The 24,929-nt window shown below is 37.4% G+C and overlaps 1 protein-coding gene across 1 annotated transcript; it reads right to left on the reverse strand.

Moving 5' to 3' along the window:
• Window positions 1–213: 213 nt before the first annotated feature.
• LOC307149546 (uncharacterized protein) lies at window positions 214–23,911 on the reverse strand. Its single transcript, XM_079855906.1, is given in 44 exon segments — window positions 214–367; window positions 510–601; window positions 697–798; window positions 966–1,096; window positions 1,201–1,346; window positions 1,430–1,588; window positions 1,591–1,794; window positions 1,882–2,050; window positions 2,140–2,290; window positions 2,397–2,533; window positions 2,615–2,790; window positions 2,911–3,103; window positions 3,187–3,321; window positions 3,470–3,778; window positions 3,864–4,132; window positions 4,228–4,345; window positions 4,434–4,568; window positions 4,652–4,765; window positions 5,019–5,222; window positions 5,552–5,611; window positions 5,811–5,924; window positions 6,071–6,162; window positions 16,141–16,158; window positions 16,283–16,374; window positions 18,055–18,156; window positions 18,288–18,418; window positions 18,542–18,687; window positions 18,801–18,936; window positions 18,939–19,156; window positions 19,244–19,412; window positions 19,496–19,646; window positions 19,762–19,898; window positions 20,035–20,210; window positions 20,331–20,523; window positions 20,607–20,741; window positions 20,872–21,180; window positions 21,333–21,601; window positions 21,692–21,809; window positions 21,882–22,016; window positions 22,108–22,221; window positions 22,528–22,731; window positions 23,084–23,143; window positions 23,393–23,506; window positions 23,832–23,911. Coding segments are annotated over 44 exon segments (6,378 nt in total). The 5' UTR covers window positions 23,844–23,911; the 3' UTR covers window positions 214–338.
• Window positions 23,912–24,929: the final 1,018 nt, after the last annotated feature.

A 24,929-nucleotide genomic window follows, 5' to 3' on the forward strand; every position in this document is an offset into this window, starting at 1 on the left:
GCCATCTTCTAAATGCTAAACATAGAAAATGCTTATTTTAAATATTGCTTATATTAAATAATCTGTCTTGGTGTTCATTCAAGGGTTTGTTGAAACATATTCTTATGATGCAAGGAGTGTGAATTATATCATGCTATGCTGCAAAATGCAACTATATGTACTTTTGTTACTTGAATCCTTGTTTGAAATGTCTAGTTTCATAAAAACAATGTTGGAGACAAAATCAGCTCATTTAATGACACATTTAATAACTTGAATTGACATTCATTTTTATATTTTCTAAATATCTCTTTGATATCTCTTTGCACATGTTCCCAATAGAAAGTGTTGTTCTTCTTTTAGTAGTATGTTTCTTGTTCCACCCAGCCTGAAACAAAACAGCAAAAACATTAGTTAATTCTTGATCAATAAAAGGAATAAAATACAACAATCTACTGTATTTGCATACAGAAGTATGTTATGTAAATTTTTGCTTGGGTATATTTGATATATAATGCAAATTAATTTACCTCCTGGGTTCTGCCTAAGAAGGTATTTTCTAATTTCATCATAGATGAAAATGAGCAGTGAATATGGGAAGGCACAGAACCACCACATTGGTCTAAATGACAAAACAACAACAGGGTTAATTAATTTAAAAAAAAAAGGTCATGTAAACATTAAAGTGTTTCATTAAAAATTTCAGATTTCACCTACTTCATTGGATACATCCTGACAGCAAGATCCATGCCTGGGCAGTAGGACAGGAACGCTGCCAGAGCAGTTTCCTCAAACAGACCAAAGATGAGGACTTTGTTCCTATGAAAGAAAAATAAATCTACTTAGGATAAATATAATTTGGCTAAACTGGGCTTTTAGAGGTACAATAAGCAACCATGAGCTGGAACTGAACAAACAGTTCAATCTGATAGATATCAGGCTAATATTTTATGGCTTGTTTGACGCCGAGCCCATTGCGAACATACTTCATTCCCTGTTGTAGGATGGAAAGCCTTCTGGTCTTGCAGATGAGCAAATCAGTCCACTGCACAATCACAATACTGGTAAAGAAGGCTGTGTGGCATGTGAACTCCACAATCTTTCTGCGCTCATAGGTCTAAATCAGACAGGTAAAAACACAGAGCATTATTTAAAAGATTGATATTTCTATAGAAATGTTGGTTTCAAGTGTGTCAGGTTTGGTAGAGCTGTGACAGCTACCCATTGTTGGCCATAGCTGTCTTCCAGGTCATTGAGAAATCTGTCTTCCCAGCCAACTCGAATTCCTACCAGATCCCAGGGCAAAAATCCATTCTCAGCAAGAATTACAAAGTAGGTAAAGAACCCACCAACTGCTTGCATCATACCTATAAATTAAGTATGAAGACACGTAAGAAACAACCAGCACTGAACACCAAGGGCACTCAGTATAGAATAGACATACTCTTACCAATTTGACCATAGCTCATACTGATTAACCTCTCATTCACCAGCCTATCTGTTGCAGCGTTTCTGGGTTCTCTCTTCATGATGTCGCTTTCAGCAGGTTCGTAGGCCAATGAGATAGCAGGAACCTGTAGGGATAAATAGGTAAAAATGAATACATGCATATTTTACAGTTCCTCTCATTAAGATAACTAAATTGACATCTTATCCCTACCATGTCAGTGCCCAGGTCAATGCAGAGAATGGTGATGGTGCCCAAAGGTAGAGGAATACCGACAAGGACAAAAAAGAGGAAGGGTGACATCTCAGGGATCTTACTGGTCAGTGTGTAGGCAATGGACTTCTTCAAGTTGTCAAAGATCAGACGACCTTAAGGGGAAGACATGTTAGAGAAATAAGTGTCGAAGTTACCTTGATAATTCTTCAGTCAGTTTAGTTTCCAATAACATGTCATACCTTCTTCTACTCCAGTGACAATTGAGGCAAAGTTGTCGTCCAGAAGGATCATGTCAGCAGCCTGTTTGGAAACATCAGATCCAGCAATACCCATAGCCACACCAATGTCAGCCTTCTTCAGAGCAGGAGAATCATTGACACCATCACCGGTTACGGCTACAATGGCACCCTGATGAAAAAAACATGCATTTAATGGTCCCTGCTGGGTAAAATCATCTAGCATCAACTAGGATTGGATAGATAACTCTCTGGTGGTACCTGTCGCTGACAACCTTCCACAATAATCAGCTTTTGTTGAGGAGAAGTTCTGGCGAACACAATTTCTGTATGATGTTGGAGGATCTCATCCAGCTGTTCTTCACTCATATTCTTCAGTTCTCCACCATGAACCACACAGGCCTTAGCATCTCTAGAGGCACACTTTGCATTATTAGACATCTAGAGCAAATGCAAAACTTTTGTTTGCTGAATTTTGGAATAGATTTGTTTCTTTGGGGCTGAAATAACAAGTTTACCTTGGATTCACCTCCCCGATAGGAATTTTTAGCCGAGCTGCAATATCATCCACAGTCTCATTGCCTTCAGAGATGATGCCGACACCCTTTGCAATAGCTTTAGCTGTAATTGGATGGTCACCAGTAACCATGATAACCTGTAATAGAAGATTCAGTGTTGTCATCAAATGTAATATTCATAGTGTACTCAAACAGTGTATCTCAAATGAGGACAACACCTTGATTCCAGCACTCCGACATTTGGACACAGCATCTGGTACAGCAGCACGAGGAGGATCAATCATGGACATGAGGCCAACAAAACACAGGTTCTCAGTTGGGAAGTTCACTTCTTCAGAATCAAATGCAAAACCTTCAGGAAACTGGTCATCAGGGAGGCTATAGTGGCAGAAGCCTGTGAAGGAGAACAGAATTATTCATACATGCTGTAATTCACAATTCCTTGTGTTCATATTCTTCTGCAGTCATAACTTTAGTGGGTTTTTTACAGGTGAACTTCATAAGGTGGCTTTACCCAGCACTCTTTCTCCAAGACCTCCGAGTTCTAAATAAGCATTTTGGAATGAATCTTTCATTTCATCATCCAAAGCCTGCTCTTTTCCTTCAATCAAAATGGAGGAGCATCGATCCAAGATTCTCTCAGGCGCTCCCTTCATCACTAGCAGGTGCTTAGACTCTGAGGAATTGAGATTCTTGTGGACTGAGAGCTAGAAAAGGCATATTGAGGTACTGTTAGGACGACCAGTCAAATCTGCATCATCATCTCTAAAGAACACATCAAGAAAAATACCTGATATTTGTTGGTGGAGTTGAAAGGGACTTCAGCTAACTTTGGGTACTTCTCTCTCATTTCAGTGACTGAACCACAGCACAGCTCAATAGATTTCAACAGAGCAGACTCTGAGGCATCACCAGCAGTTTCTCGCTACAAAACATATTTTATTGTTAAGAAAAAGCTGCCACTCTAAATAACACAATTAAGAATGCATATTCACTGCTGAAACTCTAGAAGTTGCAAGCCTATGAATGCAGTGTCAATGTACTTCCAAAATAGAGATATTATTATAGCACACCTTAAGGACTGGGAGATGGCTCTGATCAGCAAGGAAGACGGCACGGTTGCACAAGCCAGCGACACGTGCAAGAGCAGACCAAGTAGCAGAGCTTTTGTCAAACGAGGTTCCACTCTGGTTCTCTGTGGTGTCTGCTATATGAATATGGTTGTCAAACCACATGTGAGCGACGGTCATTCGGTTCTGGGTCAAAGTTCCAGTCTTGTCGGAGCAGATGGTGGTGGTCGAGCCAAGAGTCTCTACGGCTTCCAGATTCTTCACCAGGCAGTTCTTCTTTGCCATTCGTTTGGCAGTCAGTGTTAGACACACCTATATGAGTAAACACGTCAAGTAATTATTGGAATTTTGAAATGTGTGTAAAATGATATGTGAACATAATATCACTCCAACTTACAGTTACAGTGGCAGGAAGACCTTCAGGCACATTGGCGACAATGATTCCAATCAGGAAAATTACTCCTTCCAACCAATTGTAGCCAAGGATCAGGGAGAGGATTAAGAAGGTCACTCCCAGGAACACAGCTACACCAGTGATAATGTGGATGAAGTGCTCAATCTCTTTAGCAATTGGTGTCTGTCCACCTTCCAGGCTGGAGGCAAGACTGGCGATACGACCCATGACGGTACGATCACCGGTGTTGATGACAATCCCTCTGGCAGTACCTATTGAATATTGTCATGTTCAAGCGTTATTGCATTTAAAGAATTTAGTCAATCATTTTGTCCACACCTGCTGTATAGATATTGTAATTTCGTACCTTCAACACAGTTGGTAGAAAAAAATGCAATGTTTCTTGTCTCTAAGGGGTTTTCACTAGAAAAGTCAGGAGTACGACTCTGGGGCTCAGATTCGCCAGTGAGGGAAGAGTTGTCCACCTGGAAAGGAAAGCAAGAGGGGTTGTTTCATGAAAACTCGTTTACTGAAGTAAGCATATTATTTTTGCCATAAAATTCTTGTTCATACCTTGCATCCTTGTGCAGAGACAACACGAATATCAGCTGGAATTCGGTCTCCACTTTTGACCTCCACAAGATCGCCAGCAACTACCTCCTCAGCATTGATTATCTTTTTCTCTCCATCACGTACAACCAGGGCTTGCTACATGACAATAAATTAACATAACTATCCTTTGTACATTGTGAAAGCTATTTTTGAGGTAAAATTAATTTACGTTGTTATACTTGAGGAATGAGGTTCTTAAAGGAATCCATAATCCTAGAGCTCTTAGCCTCTTGATAGTATGAGAAGCATCCATTGACTGTGACAACAAAAGCAAGCACAAGTCCCAGATACAGCTGCAGAAAAACAATGTAAATAGTCATTAATCATATTCTTTCATACAAAGTTTACAGTTTAAGGAAGACAATCCCCCCTGGAGAAACCTCATATTAAGTTCCTTGCTCAATAGCACGGTGGCTATCAGCTCAGATCTTTAATGGATAAAACACTTTCCTAAAAAAAGGGGTCTAAATTATGCTACTAAGTTTATTGACACATTAACTATTCATGCCAATGTAGAAATGAAGACAAAACTTGTTTTCCTCATACATTGTCATTTGCCGGTTCTTCAGAAGAGGCAGCCTGGATCGAATATGCAAAGAAGCAAAGAAAGGACCCAATCCACAGCAGAGTTTGGAAACCACCAAAGAGCTGTCTGCAGAACTTGACCCATTCTGGAGTCGTAACAGGTGGAGTCAAGGCATTTGGTCCATCACGGGCTAAGACTTCCTTTGCTCGGAAAACGGACAAACCCTGCCACAAGGTATGCAAATTGAGTATTAAAGGCATGTAGAAAACAGATGCTCACAAATAATAATATTACATGCAGATGGCTACAAATCCATTACATTTTACATTTAAAAAAAGTTGAAAGCCTTGAAAGAAACTGCTATTATGAAATGAATGAAATTACTAAAAAGTACTAGACAAGTTAACAGTTCCTCTTTTTTAAGACAAGCAATTCTCCATAAAATAAAATAATTTGTTTCACATAAATGATTAAAAATAGAAATATTTGAATAATTATAGAATAATGCATTATTAATATATTTTCCCAAAAGTGTCACTAAACATTTACTCACCTTTGAGAGATCAGTGCCGTATTTTCGAATAAGCTCATCGAATGTCAACTTGTGGTCGTCCTGCAGAAGAGTAAAGATGTTTGAAATCTCAAGTTACCTCACTTTCAGACTACACTAGATGGTAAAACCATGAATGTTTTTGGAAGGATTATAATATACAAAAAAAAAATTTCAGGTCTAATATTTTTAAAGCAAGGGTAATATGGGACTTCAAAAGATTTTTGTGTTCAATGAAATAAAATGTAAAATAATGTCATACCAGTTCCACTTCTTTCTTAAGTTCATCCATGTCCTTTTTGCTCTTTTTCCCTTTTTTGGGCTTTTTGACTCCATCTTCTGAAGTTGCTGCCAATTTGTACTTATCATTCCCCATCTGTCAACCACAAAACAATATGCATATATATTTATATATATATAAAAGACCATCATCTTACCAGATCCCCCCACCCCGAAAATTGGACAGTAAAATGAAACAAATTAAGCGATGCATCCAGCAGTGTATAGCTTTAGTTCACTTACCCCAAGCCCCATTTTTCTTCTTGATGTCCACCTAAAATCCAATGATGTCTGGTTAGTACCCCTGTCTTGGAGGCTGTTGGAGACAGAAGTCCCTGTGTGTCCAAACCAGGTTCACACATTTATACCCTGCCATCTCACCTGTTTAATGGGGAGGTGTTCTGGGAAAGTTAAGGAGGAGTTTGTCAGGTGTCATTTAGTTTTAACATTACTTAACCTTCATTTATACAGGTAGGTCATTTCTATGACATCCGGGTGAAGGACTGGTCTATTAACTATTATCTTATCAATAGATCTATGGCTTGTTAATAATAACTTGTGATAAATAACTTGCTTTTAGCTTTAATACACACCCTTATTTGTTTAGATATCAGTATTTCGCTTTTTAAGACATATTTCTATGGTTATATTTGCACGCTACCTTATATTGATCACTTTGGACCATTTTTTTTCATTTTCATTCTAAGTTAATAATGACTTTGTAAATTGTGTTCTGTGGCCTACAATATCCGATGAATCAAACTGCTTCTGTAAATGGTCAGAATCTATCATTACATGTTAGATTTGAGACTGTGACTATAGGACCTTGTCAATGTTAATGTTAAAAAAGGTTTGCTAAATGTTGTCAGTCAATAGACTATCACAGCCTCCATGTCCTTCACCGTACCTTAAAGTTTAGTCCACATCACACATCTGAGGGTGCTGCAAACATCACTTTGCATTTGAATACAATTGGGACAATTTCTCTCTTGAGTTTGCATTATTTCTAAAGACCCTACATGTGGCCTCTTTGTCTCACACACAAAAAAAGGAAAGAATTGTTAAAATCAGCAATGATATGCATTTTAATTACTAATATTGTGGTATTTATTCACGGATTTATTGAACTAAATGATAATATTTAGTGAATGTTAGAACTCAATGTTTTATTTTCAACTGGTTTCATCTATTGGTAGTACAGTAGACCTATTCATCACATTGCTGAAAGCCAACATGCTTTTAGAATATAAATATTACAATCTTATATTTTTTATTATCTTATCTTATATCTTGCTTTTCTGCACATTACAATTGTAACTATACTTTTGTGCATGGCTAAAATGGTTTGGGTTACTGTTTTCTCAAACCTCTATTTACTGTTTGCAAGAACTTCACAGACAAAAAGCAAATTCAGCTCCATTTAATTGCTGAAAATGAGCAGATTCTTTATTATTTAGAAAATATATGTTAGTAAATATTGTTATGAAATGGAAGTAATCACTGTCATTTACAATGCAACTTTCTTCTTGGGAAACAGACATATTTGCTTTAGAATGAACACACTCTTTGTTGAGGCTAATAACAAAGTCTGTTCACACCTGTAGGCTACATCTTGTATTACTTCAGAGTATTTTCTTTCATTTTTTTTTTCTCATGGGTTTGGTTAGGTAGGGCTGGAGCAATAACTTTCCAAATGGATATAGGTCAAAAATATATTGAAATGTCCTCAATGCAAAAGAGCCTCATGGCCCCCATGTCCTTCAAACTGCCTTAAACGTCCACACATATTTCACCAGCAGCATCACACATCTGAGGGTACCGGAACCACCATTTAGCATTTTTATCAGAGTATTATGACCTGGATGGGACAGGCTGTAACATAAATAAACCTTTCCAACCATTATCTCAGATATCCCCCCTCCCCCCATTATTCTACTATAAGTGGGAGAAAATAAGCTTCAGGTCTTGGCTTTCTCAAGTCAAAATAAAAACTTAAGTTTAAAACCTCATTCCTCCCTCCCAGATTAACCAAACCCAGGAGAAAAAGTTAACCTCAAAGAAAATGCTCCAACCCCCTGCAGACGCACTATTTACACTATGTGCTACTAACTATATACAAGATTTAAACCACAAACAAAGATCTTAACAATGATAACACAAAGGACAAAAGTAACAATGGCAAAGTGTAGCAGCCCCAGATCAATGTATCATGATTTAGTGGTTATTGTGTTTGTTTGTTTTTTTGTACCAACACATTGCTATAGTAATGCCATCTTTCTGTCAAGCCCCTTAAATTTTGCCCCAAATTAATCGCAATTGGCATACATGGCTTTGTGTTTCATTGCAAATGTCTCTCAAGATCAATGAACAATCCATCTGTTTGAACAATGCACATGTCTTTCTTTTAGAATGACAAACAGCTTTTCTTAAAACTGGTTATTCAACTCTTCACACCGCGTATTTTAGACTGCAAGACACCAAACATCCAAAGCATGAGTCAAAGCATGCTTTTTGTTGAGTAATACGTACAGTATGTGCACTCGTAAAAAAAGGCCACAAACCAACTCTCAAACCTTCACTGATCACTGAAAGGTTATTTGGGGAACTAAAAATGGGTCATCTATGGCATTGCTGTGGAAACCCACTTATTTTAAGGAGTGTAGTCGTTAAATATGGCCATTTCCCTATAAGATCAGTGATCCATCATTTAACCTCAACATTGAGGAAAGCTCGAACTTGCTTTTTAAACCTTTCCTCAAGGCAAAGGCAACTTTTTTTTGGAAAGGGCTGATTTACTGACATTGGAGGAGTCTTTTTTCAAATGCTGGGAGTGAATAAATGATAGGAACCTTAGCAGGGTCATGTTGGTTGAAAGCAGTTGTAAAGTGCAAGCAGTGTCAAATGACTCATTAATGCATATATTAATGGTTCATGCACTTCATATGCAAAGTGACATCTTGTGTTGCTTAGGCTCTTTTGCTAGCCTAGAAATCTAGATGCACCCTAGCGGCAGCAAAATGTATTTTGCAGCCAGGGTAGTCTAGCAACTCACCGTTGACTTTCGGAGCTGTAAAAACCTAAATTGGGTCAGGCCAATCATATCGTGTATAGAGTAGGCGGGGCGGGCTTAACATAATGCGACGGTTCCCTGCTACTTGAAAACAAAGAAGAGTTGCTGCTTCTGGCGAACAGTCTTTCAAATCGGCGACTCTGGTGGACTTGGAGTTAAGCTTTTCTTTGAGAAAAGAGCAAAGAACGGCACTTAAGTCATTCTTAAAAAAGCAAGATGTGTTCGTAGTTTTGCCGGCCAGATTCAAAAGTTGAATCTATCAACTAACGTTAGCTCCGCTGTTGGGAAAACGCTCTGGTTGGTTGAAGCGCTGTCCTATTGCGTGCAGAGGGAATTTGTAAGACAGCCGTTCATCCCACCCCTCGGATTGAGCCGTGTCTATGGTGAGTTGACAGACCTAACATCGTGATGTTGGTCTGGCTTGCCAGGCTACTCTTTTGCTTCAGTGATGCATCAACATTCATCACAAAATGCCTTTAATCTGCTGCAAACACACTGTGTTTAGTCAGAAAGAGTCCTCTTTATACTGAAAGTCTACCTGTTGTGAATTTGGAATTGTTTTGTACTACATATTCCACAATTCCAAGCAAACTGCACTACTAAATCTAGTACACTACATTACCCATACACCCCCTGGTTAAGGTCTATAAGTAGATTGGTGAGGTGTGGGTGTTTGAATGGACACCCAACCATGTCCTTTGAGTCCTTTCCTTGGGATGCGTTAAGTTTGTTTTGCAAATTGTATTGTATTTGTTTATTTGAATAGTTTGGAACGAATATATATATGTTTATTGATGAATTATGTGAGTTTGATTTCCTTGACTTTATTGTTTGTAGTGACTTAAGACCATCCTGTTCATCCTGTCCATCCATTAACTCCTGTCCATTTACATCATGTGAATCTGCTCCGTGTGAATCCATGAACTTCAAGTCATGTGAATTACTCAAGACTCAATCATCCTGAACTTAAAATAAAAGAGAGTAAAGGACTGGTATTTGTCATGTGTTTTAATCATCGAGTTTCTGCAAATCCAACGAACTCGGGATATATTTAACATCTGATATCCAACACCTGCATATCAGGTTACTGGGAAAAGTTTAACATAGGACATAATATCCAACAAACTTGCTGCCTGATAGCAAAGCAGGTGCCTCATGAATAGAGGGCCAATTTACTCAAGTATTTGTTGACTAAACCACACAAGGGATGTTTCATAGAGCAGCTTATGCTGGCGAGGAACCGCCCACTATAGACAGGAAGAGCCACCAACTGACATGTGTGATCCGTTGGTTTAGGGGCATGCTATCTGATATCTCATCTCAAATATATTACCAGAAATACCTTTTTACATTTACTACTTACTTAATCATTTCTAACTGCATCTGATAAGAGACTCATTCAACTGAATCAGTAGGAAAACTTGAGTGACTCCAGCTGAAAGGACCTTGAACATTAAGCATATTTGCTGCACTCGCGAAAAGGATCAGATTGAACTCATCTAAGAGACCCAAACCGTTGGGTTTGATACACATTCTGAAACTTCAGTGGCATTATTTAAATATTTAAAGCAGCAAAGAGAGAAGTTCATGTGACGTGTGAGTCGTGTGCTCAGGAAACAAACTAATTTCCACACACCAAAATAGAAATAGAAAGGAAATACGACAAGGCCAAAAACAGTGCAGAGGCAAAATGCATAACCAAATTTTACGAAAGAGTCGACTTTATCGAACAAGTTGTATTAGTAATAAACAACTTTTGTTTGGATTAAGGTTTTGAATAAAAAAGTAAGCCATAAAAAGAGGAAGCTTGTCTATCATTCCTTCCATCACTCTAAAAAAAATGCTGGTTTGTTTCAACCCATGTTTGGGTCAAATATGGTCAAACCCAACCGTTGGTTTAAATATTTAAGTTACATTGGGTTTGTCCATATTTTCCCCCAAACATGGGTTGAAACAACCCAGCATTTTTTAGAGTGTATATGCTGTGGTTGGGAAGTCCCCATTTTTCATTGTAAGATCACAACCACAAATGTAGTAGAAAAGATGCATCACCATTTTTATCTAGGCCATCATTCTGCTTTGATGAATACATAGACTATAGTCCTATGTGTACGAGAACTCATGCACTGATGATCTTTATAACAAGACCAGAAATGTGAATTAAGAAAGTAAAGAGGGTACATTTTGATTTTGAGAGAGCTGAATGGGTGCTGACAATTAGTGTGAAACCTTTTAGTGCCACTAATTAAAAAATACTTGTGTGTTTTGGCATTGTATTCTTATTTTGCAGAACACAAGTGTTGTGTGTAAAAGCAATGAGGAGAGGAGATACAATTTATAATTTGACCCATACATTCATCCTTTATATTTATCCTGAACTAGGCCTATATTTATTAGGTCATTACAAAAATAAACAAATTTACTTAAAGAAAAAAGGTGGGGGCCCAGGCAGCAACATTAATTATTATTAATTTATGCAAATTAGCAGCGTCATTATGATATTCTGAGAGACATGAAAAAACAACTCAATTTAACTAAATGTGTGATATTCAAAACATTATTTTTATATTTTTATAATAATGTTTTGAATATCACACATTTTGTAAAATTAATAATAATAATAATAATTGATCATTACAATAAATATTTGATATGGCAGTATAGGCTACTTTATTTGACAGTGTTGTTGACATTCATTGAGTGATGGGGAAGGAAAAATATATTTTGTGAGAAAATTCGGGAGGTTTGCACCTAACCTCTTAAATTAACATGTTGGTGAATTTTTTATTTTTTTTTAACTGCTCCAAAAACTCATTGTAATTATAAAATATAAGTTCATTATTCATGTTAATAGTTCAATAATCGAAATTGCCGCCTTTCCCTCTTTAATTCAGATCTACATGAATGCCGCGCAGATCCGTTATCACTCTCTCTCTCACTTCGCGCGCTCACTCAGTTTAAATGTTAACGGTCAGTCTAAAGGAACGGTCTCACTGGCGATCAGTTTCGCTATTGCTTCAAATAGTCACTTCTTTATAAATATGATGTGTTAAATTATATATGTCAGAGAATGTTTTAAAGAGTTTGACAAACCTGGAGGTTAGTTGTGGAACGGAATCTATTGATTGACTGTTTAAAAAGGAAAGAAATTGTGCAGTTCTGAGGTAAGAAATTAGCTAATACGTGATTAGCATGTTTAAATGTATAATTCGTTATTAGCTAATTCATATTTGGTGTGAAAGCTGTAAAACTTGTTAGGCACTATGTGATGTTATATGTGACATTCAGGTAACATGAGATTCAGATAAATTAATTAGCTTGTTTGAGAATTAACTAATGTTATTTAGCAGCAAAGTTATGAAATGATTTAAATTAGCATGTGCCCAGTTTTAATGAAGTCTAAGATTGATTGGACACTACATAAAACACCATTTGCAAATGCTTTGTGTTTAACTGTTAGTGTCATACATTATTTATATAAAACGTATATTATATGCCAGTTAATGGTTAATTTAAAGTTGCTAATGTTCTGGTTTTTTATTCATCTTTTAATATCTGTCAATAACTGAAGTCAAATACACTTACCTCCATTAATTCTTTCCCCACCAGCGTTTTGGCGCCAGTGCCAGAACTGATAAGAATGTAAATGTGTACCTTAAAATGCAATGCAATAGCTTTGGATAAAAGCGTCTGCCAAATGCATAAATGTAAATGTATATGTTTTTAAAGAAAGTTCCCAGCCACCACCAGCATTTTTAATCATTTTCAGGAAAATTTTCATGACCCTCATAACATTTTCTTGTATGAATATCTGAACATGCAATATATTAAAAGAAAGAACAGAGCCTCTGCTTTTAAACAACAACAAAAAACAATGCTTGAATATGGATAAGTTTAATAAAAATTAAAAAGTTAAAAAAGCAACATTTTGAACAAAACATTTTTTGTCAAAGACTATGTCCGAATTAAATTCAGAATGATGATCAAAACACAGATGAAGTAGATTGAGTCCATCAACACTCCCAAAGCTTCACAATCCTGTAGCTTGTCCTGGATTTTCATTTAATTCAGAGTAACATTAGTCAGTTTTGATTTACATGCTGTTTAATGTTGAGGAACACGTTATTTTACATAATGCATCTGCTTCTTGTTCTCCTGTGTTTCTGTACTCTTTCAGAAGAGCTTCGAAACGCCCCCTACTGTATAACAGTGAAAACACTGAAAGCTGGAAATACCCATCAATGGTGGGGAAGTGTTGTCTCATTAATGATGGAAATTTTCATCAATGGCGGGGAAATTTTTTTTTTTTTACCCCTAAACAAAAAGTGCTTTAATAATGTACACTCACATAATATGAAGAGCTTCTATAATGAGGCGGTTTCTCATTGGATTACATTAATAATGGCAGACTGTGAATAAAGCATTTCAACAATGCCATAGGTAGGCTAACTAAAAAAAACTGTTGCTTTTACATGATACTAGCCTACATTAACACTTCAGTTATTTGAGTCGACAAACACCTAATTTTTTGTTTGTGAAAAAAAAAAAAAAAAAAAAAAGATTTATTTATCTTTGTCTTGTTTTACAGATAGAAAAACTATTTTCCTTCCGGAGTACAGGATGATGTTTGCAGGGTGTGGTGTCCCCATCATCCTCTTGCCATTTGTGGAGATACAGAATGCTTCTTCAACCATCGGTTTATTCTATATTCATCTACTGCCGTTAATCAAGGGAAAGAAAAGATCTCCCTTATAATCATGGATTAGCCGCATCTCATCAGCAGATCAGTCAAGAAGAGACACAGCCTGAACCACAAGCAAGTAAGAGCAGTGAGTATTCACTTGACTTTCTTGAATCTTTAATTTCACATTTTTCTTATGTTAAGAGAACATTATACAATGCATCATTCAATACTTTCCATGTGCGTCAGATGTGAGAGGTCTCAGGAGCTGGACATTTTGACTGCAACTCATTTTTATACATTTATGGTATAATAAATTGATTTATAATATTTAATAAATGTATTGAACCTACCATGCTCCACTAGTGGCACCAAACAGAATTAGAGAACTTAGATCTGTTTTCTTTCTGTTTTTTTTTTTTATCTGTGGCTTTTCCTGCGACATTGGCTCAACCAGTGGCATGTGTTTTGATGCAGAATTTTGCTGAACAATGCAATTCTGTTTGCCACTATTTTTTGCAATTCTTTTGGGTGTCACTAGTGGTGCAGAAATCATACTCAGCAGATTTAAATAAAATGTAGTAATTTAACACAGTAGTAAATAGCCTAACCTTTTATACATTGTTATACACACCTACACTTTAATAGCAGAAACTTTTATCCAAAGAAACCAACAAAACACTTATTACAGGCACAATACTTACAGAATCAACTTTCTGAAAGTTCATCACTGTCATGTCTGCTTTGGATAACATGATACAGAGCACATGATACAGTGATTCCTATGAAACCATATATGTAAATGCCTCCTTTTGTCCCCTAATAACAAAAGTGAAACTTTACCTATACATAAAACTTGGTTCAAAACATAAAACTGTAACCTTACCTGACCCCTTTAAAAAAGTAGAGGCAATAGCAAAAATCTACACAACAAATGAAACATCAAATGGTAAGAAAAGAAGAAAAACTCCAGGGAAGACAGCCAGAGTCCACCTACACCAAGCCCTTTTTTCCTTATTTCAGTTCAAATGTGGTGCTTTGGATAGGAAACCTGTCGGCCACTGTGAGACACAAATCCTCGTGTGTCCAAAATAGGCTCACAAATTTCTGCCCTGTCAGCTTAACCTACTTTAAGGGCAGGATTTGGGGAAAATTTGGGAGGAGTTTGGCAGGTGTCATCTATCTTTAACGTTAATTTAATCTTTAATCATCATGTCTCAGTTATGTTTGGTTATATCAATTTGCTAATATTGAAAGTAATATCCCTCCTATGTAAAGTCATGCACTTATTTCGTATGCAATTATATGTTTTGAGTATTTCTTTTGTCTGTATTTATGAAAGACTTTTACCTAAAAAATTAGATGCTGTCTTATTTTTATGACTTTTGGCCGTTTGTCCATTTTAAAGGTAAGTGATGAACGACTAAATTGTAATAAATCTGATAAATGGGTACAATTACGCACTAATTTTGATTGGACCTTCTTGTTTTGTAAACGATGTTCTGTTTTGTCAGTCAACAGAGCCTCACAGCCCCCATGCCAACATTACTTCCTACAAAAGTTTAGTAGTATAACACAGCTGAGGATGACATCATGGCACACTTTTGTGGAACTAATGTTTTTATAATGTAATGTTTGACTGATGTTCAGCATGTTCTGCTGGTTTCACTGATATGTATAAACATCTCTCACAATGCCGCATGATACCAAGAAGTACCTGAATTCTCAGTATTAGAGGTCATGGGTTCAGTTCCCAGAGTACAGATAGATATAAACTGTCTGATACGTATAAACTGAATACAGTAAGGTACTTAGCATAAAAGTGTCTGATAAATGCAGCAATTAGTCACATTAAACTTTGCTGTTGTTAATGACTCTTGTTTTCTCTCAGCTGTGCATGAGAATCAACATGTGACCCTTTTCTGCATTAAAAAGACAGTTATAGAAATACACTTTTTTTTATTTGTATCATATTAATTTAAATGTTAACTTTTGGTTAGGTTTGGTATGATTTAAATAGACCTTGTAAACAGCAACCGACCCCTGCTGGTAGATTATGTAACTACACCATTATGGTGCACCTCAATATCTAAGGATTATGGATTTTAATTTATGATATCCTATCTATCCTATTGCATCTCATCATTCATACATATCAACTGATATATATATACATATATATGTATATATATATATATATACAGTATACATATATATACAGTATATATATATATATATATATATATATATATATATATATATATATATATATATATATGTGTGTATGTACAGTATGTGTGTGTGTGTGTGTGTGTGTGTGTGTGTGTTTTTGCTGCAAAATTAGTAATTTCTTTTTCTTTCATTTTTTCACTGTAACCTTTTGTGCATGTTCACTATTTTTATCTCTCTATTTTTCAGTTTAATAAAACGCACACACAAATTCAGCTCCATATTATTTAACATTTATTTGCTGAAATTGACCAGATTCTGTATCATTTTGAGCATTTCAAATAATGTCTCCTAACATGAGTTTTCAATAGAGCGTCTTGTTTTAGTAGTATGTTTCTTGTTCCACCCAGCCTGAAACACAGTAGCACAGATATTAGAGCCAGTTCATTCTTAATCTCTCAATGTAATGAAATACAACAAACTCCGTTGAGGTTAATGAAGTCTGCCAACATCTGTAGGAAAATTCTGATATTACCTCCTGGATTCTGTCGTAGGATATATTTTCTGACTTCATCATAGATGAAGATGATAAGTGAGTATGGGAAGGCAGTGAACCACCACAATGGTCTAAATAAAAGAACACAAGTTTTATTTTTTGGCCATTGTTATTTTCAATTTCAAACATGACATTTATATTCTTTTCAAAGTCAGTGCATACAGTATGAAAAGATCTCAACTAGGGGTGTCGCAATATACCGGTGTTTACGATAATCGTGATATTCAAAGCATGAAATATCGACATCGTGTTAATTTAGAGTGTGACAATGTACCGGTATTGGCGATAACGATGTTTAAAATGAACAGGACTCTTATGATAACATGACACGTAAATACTCCAGCGCCAGTACCTGGTTGACCTCTCAGGTGGCTGTATTGCACCCACTGACAACTATCAAATAAGATGATGACGCAGCGCGCGCCCGCGCAGCTAATCTGAGAAGAATGTCGTCTGAGCGAGAGAGTGAAACACTCTGTCCACACCCGAAAAAATTAAGCTCTCAACATCTCCTAAAGAAAAACATCACCTTAAAGGGGTCGCACACCGGACGAGAAGCGCACGTCTTTAAAATTCGAACGCATTATTCTTTATGAGTGAACACACACTGCCGGTGTGCATCTGTCCGCGGCGCCCAGCAACTGCGCCCAGCAACGGCTCAAAATCCGGCCGCGACCATTTTCAGGTGAGATTCTCAATTCATTCAATTAACGGATGCTCTGAGGTAAAGTGTTCAGATCGCAGACTCAGCAACTATTGTATTTAATTGTACAGTACAGTCTTAACATAGTACAGACAGGCATTATCTTCATTTCATAATGTCCTTAAACGTAACAATATTGCTGGCCATAAACTGAGAAAGTGCGCGTCCGGTGTGCGATACTTCGAGTTGTCCTAGACGCGTCGCGGCGCTTCTCGTCCGGTGTGCCGCGTAAGCGATCCCCATAAACTCAATCTGCAGAATGTGTAGCCACCAACCTTTTTACCCATCTCCGTGTCCATCACTCTGCGGATTACGCCATTTTACAGAGTAAATTGCGATTATTTTACTAGTCATGAAATGGGAAAGGTGACATTAACCTGTTAACAGTGGGTTTCTGTGATCATATATCCCATTTCTTTACTCATCTTATTTTTGCATTTGTATTTGCACTTGATTTTTTTGTTCAAATCTGCTATATGCATGACTTGGCGCCAGCACAACAGGTTTAAGAGCTTTTCAGTTCTTCAGGAAACATTCAGACAATGTTTCGCTTCAGTTTGAAACCAGATAAACTTCACATGCTTGTCTTCCTTCACAAAAATTTGCCATAGATTGAGTATACAAGAAGTAATGCATGTGCCTTGTGTTTATCAGTAGGCTATCCTTATGTTTGTTGTGTAAAAAAGAAAAACTATAATCAAAGTAAAAATAAAAGATTCTAGGCTACCGCGAACTAATGTTGACATTGCTTGTTGCCATTATGTAAAAAAAATGATGTAAAACAGTTTACAACTTTCGTTTGAGATCTGTCCAATAACGGCTACTTAAAAGCATCAAGCCGCAAACCGGAAGTTCCGAGCATCCTGCCGACGCGCACGCGCAAAGCCTAACGGGTATTTTCGCGTTCCGTGAAAAAGGTGAATAGATATCGTGATATATCGATATCGTGAAATCTTTTGGCCACAATAACCGTGGTGTGAAAAATCTAACATCGTGACAGCCCTAATCTCAACATTAAGATCTCCATTACAAAGATATGTCCGCTTACCTTAAAGGATACATTCTGACAGCAACGTCCATGCCTGGGCAGTAGGACAAGAAAGCTGCCATAGCAGCTTCCTCAAAAAAAGCAAAGATGAGGACTTTGTTTCTAGGAAAGAAAAAATAACCAATTATGATAAGGCTTTAGAGGTAACCGGCCCAGAGCTGGAACTGAACAAACAATCCACCAATATTTTATGGCTTCTTTGAAGCTCGTTTGCATCCCTTTTGTTTACATACTTCATTCCTTGCTGTACAATGGAATTTCTTCTGGTCTTTACAATGATCAAGTCACCCCACTGCACAACCACAATACTAATGAAGAATGCCGTGTGGCATGTGGACTCTATAATCTTTCTGGCCTCGTAGGTCTGCATCAGACAAATGACAAAACACACAAGAACAAAGGTATGTTTATACTATACTATAAATGGCTGATTTTTCAAATGCATAAAATGATATAGAAGCTTTTTTGCTAGAACTTTGATGCTTACCCATTGTTGACCATAGCTATCTTCCAGGTCAGTGATAGATCTGTCTTCCCAGCCAACTCGAAGTCCTGGCAGATAACTGGGCCAGAATCCATTCTCACCCATAACCACAATGTAGGTAAAGAACCCTGCAGCTGCTTGGATCATACCTAAAAAGGAAAGCAATGACAATAAAATTAATGAATTGCCCATATTACAGATTTTTAATCAATGTCATGTTCAAAACATCCAGACCTCTCAGTTTTGGTAAGAATGCTCTTACCGATTTGACCATATGCCATACTGATTAGCCTCACGTTCACTAGCCTATCTGTTTTAGCGTTTCTGGGTTGTCTCTTCATGATGTCATTTTCTGCATTTTCATATGCCAATGAGATAGCAGGAATCTGTGACCACAATTAAAACAAATTAAAAATAGACTACACAATTTAAAGTTCTCTACACTAATAGTACTTTTTCTTACCAGGTCAGTGCCCAGGTCAATGCAGAGAATGGTGACGGTGCCCAGAGGAAGAGGAATACCCACAAGGACAAACAAGAGGAAGGGTGACATCTCCGGGATCTTACTAGTAAGGGTGTAGGCAATGGACTTCTTCAAGTTGTCAAAGATCAGACGACCTGAAGTGGAATACATGTTTGAAAAATAATTCTCAAAGTAACCTTTATAAATCTTTAATCAATTAAGTTCCCAATAACATGTCATACCTTCTTCTACTCCAGTGACAATTGAGGCAAAGTTGTCGTCCAGAAGGATCATGTCAGCAGCCTGTTTGGAAACATCAGATCCAGCAATACCCATAGCTATACCAATGTCAGCCTTCTTCAGAGCAGGAGAATCATTGACACCATCACCGGTTACGGCTACAATGGCACCCTGATGAGAGAAAATATGCATTTAATGCCTGGTAAAATCATCTAGTATCAACTAGGATTGGATAGATAACTCTCTGATGGTACCTGTCGCTGAAAACCTTCCACAATGATCAGCTTTTGTTGAGGAGAAGTTCTGGCGAACACAATTTCTGTATGATATTTCAGGATATCATCCAACTCGTCTTCACTCATATTCTTCAGTTCTCCACCATGGACCACACAGGCCTTAGCATCTCTAGAGGCACACTTTGTGTTAGCAGACATCTAGAGAAATTCCAGTGATGTTTACCATTTATATTTTTAACCTGAAAACATTGCTTTGTTTTAGGTGGCTGGGATGTTTGGATTACCTTGGATTAACCTCTCCAACAGGGATATTCAAACGAGCAGCAATGTCTTCCACAGTCTCGTTGCCTTCTGAGATGATACCAACACCCTTTGCAATAGCTTTAGCTGTAATTGGATGGTCACCAGTAACCATAATAACCTGTTTTGGAAAAATCATTCATTTAAATTACTTTGATAACCTTAGCTGTAATTGAATGGTCACAAATAATTATAATTTGAATAATTTAATACAGGCACAGTATATTTAAGTAGTAGAACTCAAATGAGGACAACACCTTGATTCCAGCACTCCGACATTTGGACACAGCATCTGGTACAGCCGCACGAGGAGGATCAATCATGGACATGAGGCCAACAAAACACAGGTTCTCAGTTGGGAAGTTCACTTCTTCAGAATCAAATGCAAAACCTTCAGGAAACTGGTCATCAGGGAGGCTAAAGTGGCAGAAGCCTGTGAAGGAGAACAGAATTATTCATACATGCTGTAATTCACAATTCTGTGTGTTCATATTTTTCTGCAGTCATAACTTTAGTGGGTTTTTTACAGGTGAACTTCATAAGGTGGCTTTACCCAGCACTCTTTCTCCAAGACCTCCGAGTTCTACATAAGCATTTTGGAATGAATCTTTCATTTCATCATCCAAAGCCTGCTCTTTTCCTTGAATCAAAATGGAGGAGCATCGATCCAAGATTCTCTCAGGCGCTCCCTTCATCACTAGCAGGTGCTTAGACTCTGAGGAATTGGGATTCTTGTGGACTGAGAGCTGGAAAAGGCATATTGAGGTACTGTTAGGATGACCAGTCAAATCTGCATTATCATCTCTAAAGAATACATCAACAAAAATACCTGATATTTGTTGGTGGAGTTGAAAGGGACTTCAGCCAACTTTGTGTACTTCTCTCTCATTTCTGTGACTGAACCACAGCACAGCTCAATACACTTCAACAAGGCAGACTCTGAGGCATCACCAGCTGTTTCTCGCTACAAAAGATTTAATTAAAGTTTTCACTCACAATAACAGTTATATTGGCTAATGGAATTGTATAAGTTGCCAGCCTTGCATTTATTCATGTTGCTCATATAGATATAAAGATAGCTAGCAGAAGCTCACGTTAAGGACTGGGAGATGGCTCTGATCAGCACGGAAGACGGCACGGTTGCACAAGCCAGCGACACGTGAGAGGGCAGACCAAGTTGCAGAGCTCCTGTCAAATGAGGTTCCACTCTGGTTCTCTGTTGTGTCTGCTTCATGAATCTGGTTGTCAAACCACATGTGAGCGACGGTCATTCGGTTCTGGGTCAAAGTTCCAGTCTTGTCAGAGCAGATGGTGGAGGTCGAGCCAAGAGTCTCCACGGCTTCCAGATTCTTCACCAGGCAGTTCTTCTTTGCCATTCGTTTGGCGGTCAGAGTTAGACACACCTACATGAGTAAACGCAAACATACATAAAGTCAAGTAATAATTTTTGGCACAGACATACTAAAATACAACCTGGATTTAATGACTTGAAAAGTAATGTAGATACAGTTGACTAAATAACAAGAAGCATAAGGAAAGAAGTACCCTGACTTACAGTTACAGTGGCAGGAAGACCTTCAGGTACATTAGCGACAATAATTCCAATCAGAAAAACAACTGCTTCCAACCAACCATATCCAAGGATCAGGGAGAGGATTAGGAAGGTCATGCCCAGGAACACAGCTACACCAGAGATAATGTGGATGAAGTGCTCGATCTCTTTTGCAATTGGCGTTTTTCCACCATCCAGGCTGGAGGCAAGTGATGCTATACGACCCATGACAGTGTGATCACCGGTGTTGATGACAATCCCTCTGGCAATACCTAATGTTCAAGCAATTTAGTTGTTTAGTTTGTCCACAGATACTATAAAATGCAATTGTATTCAACATTCTACAGAAACTTTTCTTGTACCTTCAACACAGTTGGTAGAGAAAAACGCAATGTTTCTTGTCTCCAGAGGGTTTTCATGGGAGAATTCAGGAGTACGACTCTGGGGCTCAGATTCGCCAGTGAGGGAAGAGTTGTCCACCTGGAACAGTAGATGGAAAGTTTCATAAAAAGGTACTATTAGGATATATCACATTTGACATTCAGGTCTTACCTTGCATCCTTGTGAAGAGATGATGCGAAGATCAGCTGGGATTCGGTCTCCACCTTTGACTTCCACAAGTTCACCTACAACGACCTCCTCGGCACTGATGATCTTTTTCTCTCCATCACGCATAACTAGAGCTTGCTACATTACCAGAACAGAACAATGACTACTTTTGTGCCATGGGAAAGCTACATTTGAACATGCAATGTTTTGTAAGACACAATTTCTGTACCTGAGGAACAAGGTTCCTAAAAGATTCCATGATCTTTGAGCTCTTGGATTCTTGATAGTATGAGAAGCATCCGTTGACTATGACGACAAAAGCAAGTACAAGTCCCAGGTATAGCTGCAAAACCACAGTTACGTTTTTAGAAAGGCACAAAGTGTATGATAATCTACATTGAATTGACATTGAACTACTTGTATAGAATTTTTTTTTTTACATTTCTGTAGGTGAAACACTAGAGCATGCCACTAGCAACGCCAATGTCATTGGTTTGAATCCCATAGAATGCATGGACCAGTAAAAAAATGTGTACCTTGAAAGCAATGTATGTCGCTTTGGATACAAGCTTCTACTAAATGCATACATATATATGTATTTAAATGAAACTATATAATGCATTTCTTCTTTTTTTTTTAGCTCTCATACATTGTCATTTGCTGGTTCTTCAGTAGAGGCAGCCTGGATTCCATATGCCGTGAAACAAAGAACTGCACCAAGCCACAGCAGTGTTTGGAAACCACCGAAGAGCTGTGTGCAGAACTTGACCCATTCTGGAGTCATAGGTGGTGGGGTCAGGGCGTTCGGCCCATCACGCTCTAAGATCTCCCTTGCACGAGAAGACGACAATCCCTACCATAGGGTATGAACATTGAGTAGTTAAACATATACAGAAATGACAAAAAAATAAATAACACAGTTTCAGCTTAGAACTGTAAGCTAAATTAAATCACCAAAATTTGAAAACACATACACAGGTTTCAATGCACTTCACGGCTACAAATTTATTTATTTTTTTACAGGTAAGGGTTAGGTATCTTAAGCTTAACATAAAACATTCATTAACATAAAAAAAAATTAAATATACATTTCTTTATCTCTTTATATATTAAATAAAAAGAAGGCAAAATGTATGAATAAAGAGTAACACAAAATGCAGTAATACATCAAATTTCAATCAAAGTCTCACTAAACCTCTGCTCACTTTATTCAAGTCAGTGCCGTATTTGCGTGAAAGTTCATCCAAAGTCAGCTTGTGGTCGTCCTGCAGAAGAGAAAAAAATCTTGCATCTCAATTCTCCACATAAAATCGATAAAAAAAAATAATAATTTGGCCAGCATAATATTTCATGCAGAAAAGAATGAAATAATGTAGTTTTGTGAGTATAGCTGAGAAAGTATTCTGGGTGGTTATAGTTTTCAGATCATCCTAACATTAGGTTATATTGCCTCCATGTCATAGATAACTTATTAATTTGTTATATATATATATATATATATATGCATTTCTCACCAGTTCCACTTCTTTCTTCAGTTCGTCCACATCCCTCTTCTTTCTTTTCACCTTTTTGGGCTTTTTGATTTCATCCTCAGAAGTTGCTGTCAATTTGTAGTCATCGTTCCCCGTCTATAAAACATAAAAACACATTACCTGATCAGAGCCAAAGGTAAACTTCAGCAGAAGAAAAAGATCAAGCAAACTGATTGATGAAACCACCAGAATCGATGCTGAAAGGACCAGCATACACCAGCATGAATTTCCATGCTGGCTTATGCTGGTTTGGTGCTGGTCTGTAACGCTGATCAACCAGCATGGTCTTTCTGGTGAAGCTTGTTGACCAGGGAAGCTAATTAAGCTTCCCGTTTGGGACCAACCAGCTCACCAGCATCCCAAACGTAACATATGCTGGTGGTTTCAGAAGATATAATCAAGATAACCATAGTCCACTCACACCAAGCCCCATTTTCCTAATTAATTCAACCCAAAATCTGGTGCTTTGTATTCCAGAAGCCTCTCTGGAGACACAAGTGCCTGTGTGACCAAGCAAAGTTTACAAAATTTATATTCTGCCAACTCACCTGTGTTTTGGGGAGGAGATCTGGGAAATTTTGGGAGGGGTTTAGCACCTGTCATCCTTAACCTTTTATTTTAACCTTTCATTTATTTAACCTTCATCCTTACAGGCACGTCATTTTGGTGACACCCATGAGAAGGACTGGTATATATATATATATATATATATATATATATATATATATATATATATATATATATATATATATTGGTAGAACTGTAGAACTATTACCTTTCCAAGAGCAATGTATTAATTATTACATTTATATATTTATATGAACTACTATTAATGTTACAGTTTTATATATATATCGATTCCGGTGGTTTCATCAATCAGTTTGCTTGATCATTTTATTCTTCTGATGTTCCAAAGTTTACCTTTGGCTCTGTTCTGATCAGGTAATGTGGTGTGTGTGTGTGTATGTGTGTGTATATATATATATATATATATATAAGCTCTTTAATATTAGCAGAATTTTCACTAAAATTTCTCAGGCTAATTTGAATGACACTTTCCATTGCTTTTGTGCAAAAGTCTAGACATGTTCACCTGCAGTACTTCCTAGTAAAGCAGCGTTCGTGCCTCGACAGTTGGAAAGGAAAGCTGCCAGATCAGTTCCACAATCAGACCAAAGAGCACAGCTTGGTTTCTATGAAATAAAGAAGATAATATGATGATAACTTTCATTTTCTTTACTGTGGCCTTCAGGCCCGCTAGAGATGGAATGAGCTGGAACTGAACAAACAGTTCAGTCTGATAAATATCAGTCCAGTTTTTTATGGCTCCTTTGAAGCTGAAACATTTGTTTACAGTTCTTCACTTCTTGCTGTAGGATAAAAATTAAAAAATGATCAAGTCAGAACTCAATATACACGTAGGAGTAATAGATCAAATGTAAAGTCTGTATCTTATTTTATGAATGATTTCGATGTTCCCTGTTAAACAGACCAGCATGGCTGATCACCAGCATATTCT

This window comes from Squalius cephalus (genome assembly GCF_949319135.1).
Source record: "Squalius cephalus genome assembly, chromosome: 2".
NCBI classification, from domain to species: Eukaryota; Metazoa; Chordata; class Actinopteri; order Cypriniformes; family Leuciscidae; genus Squalius; species Squalius cephalus.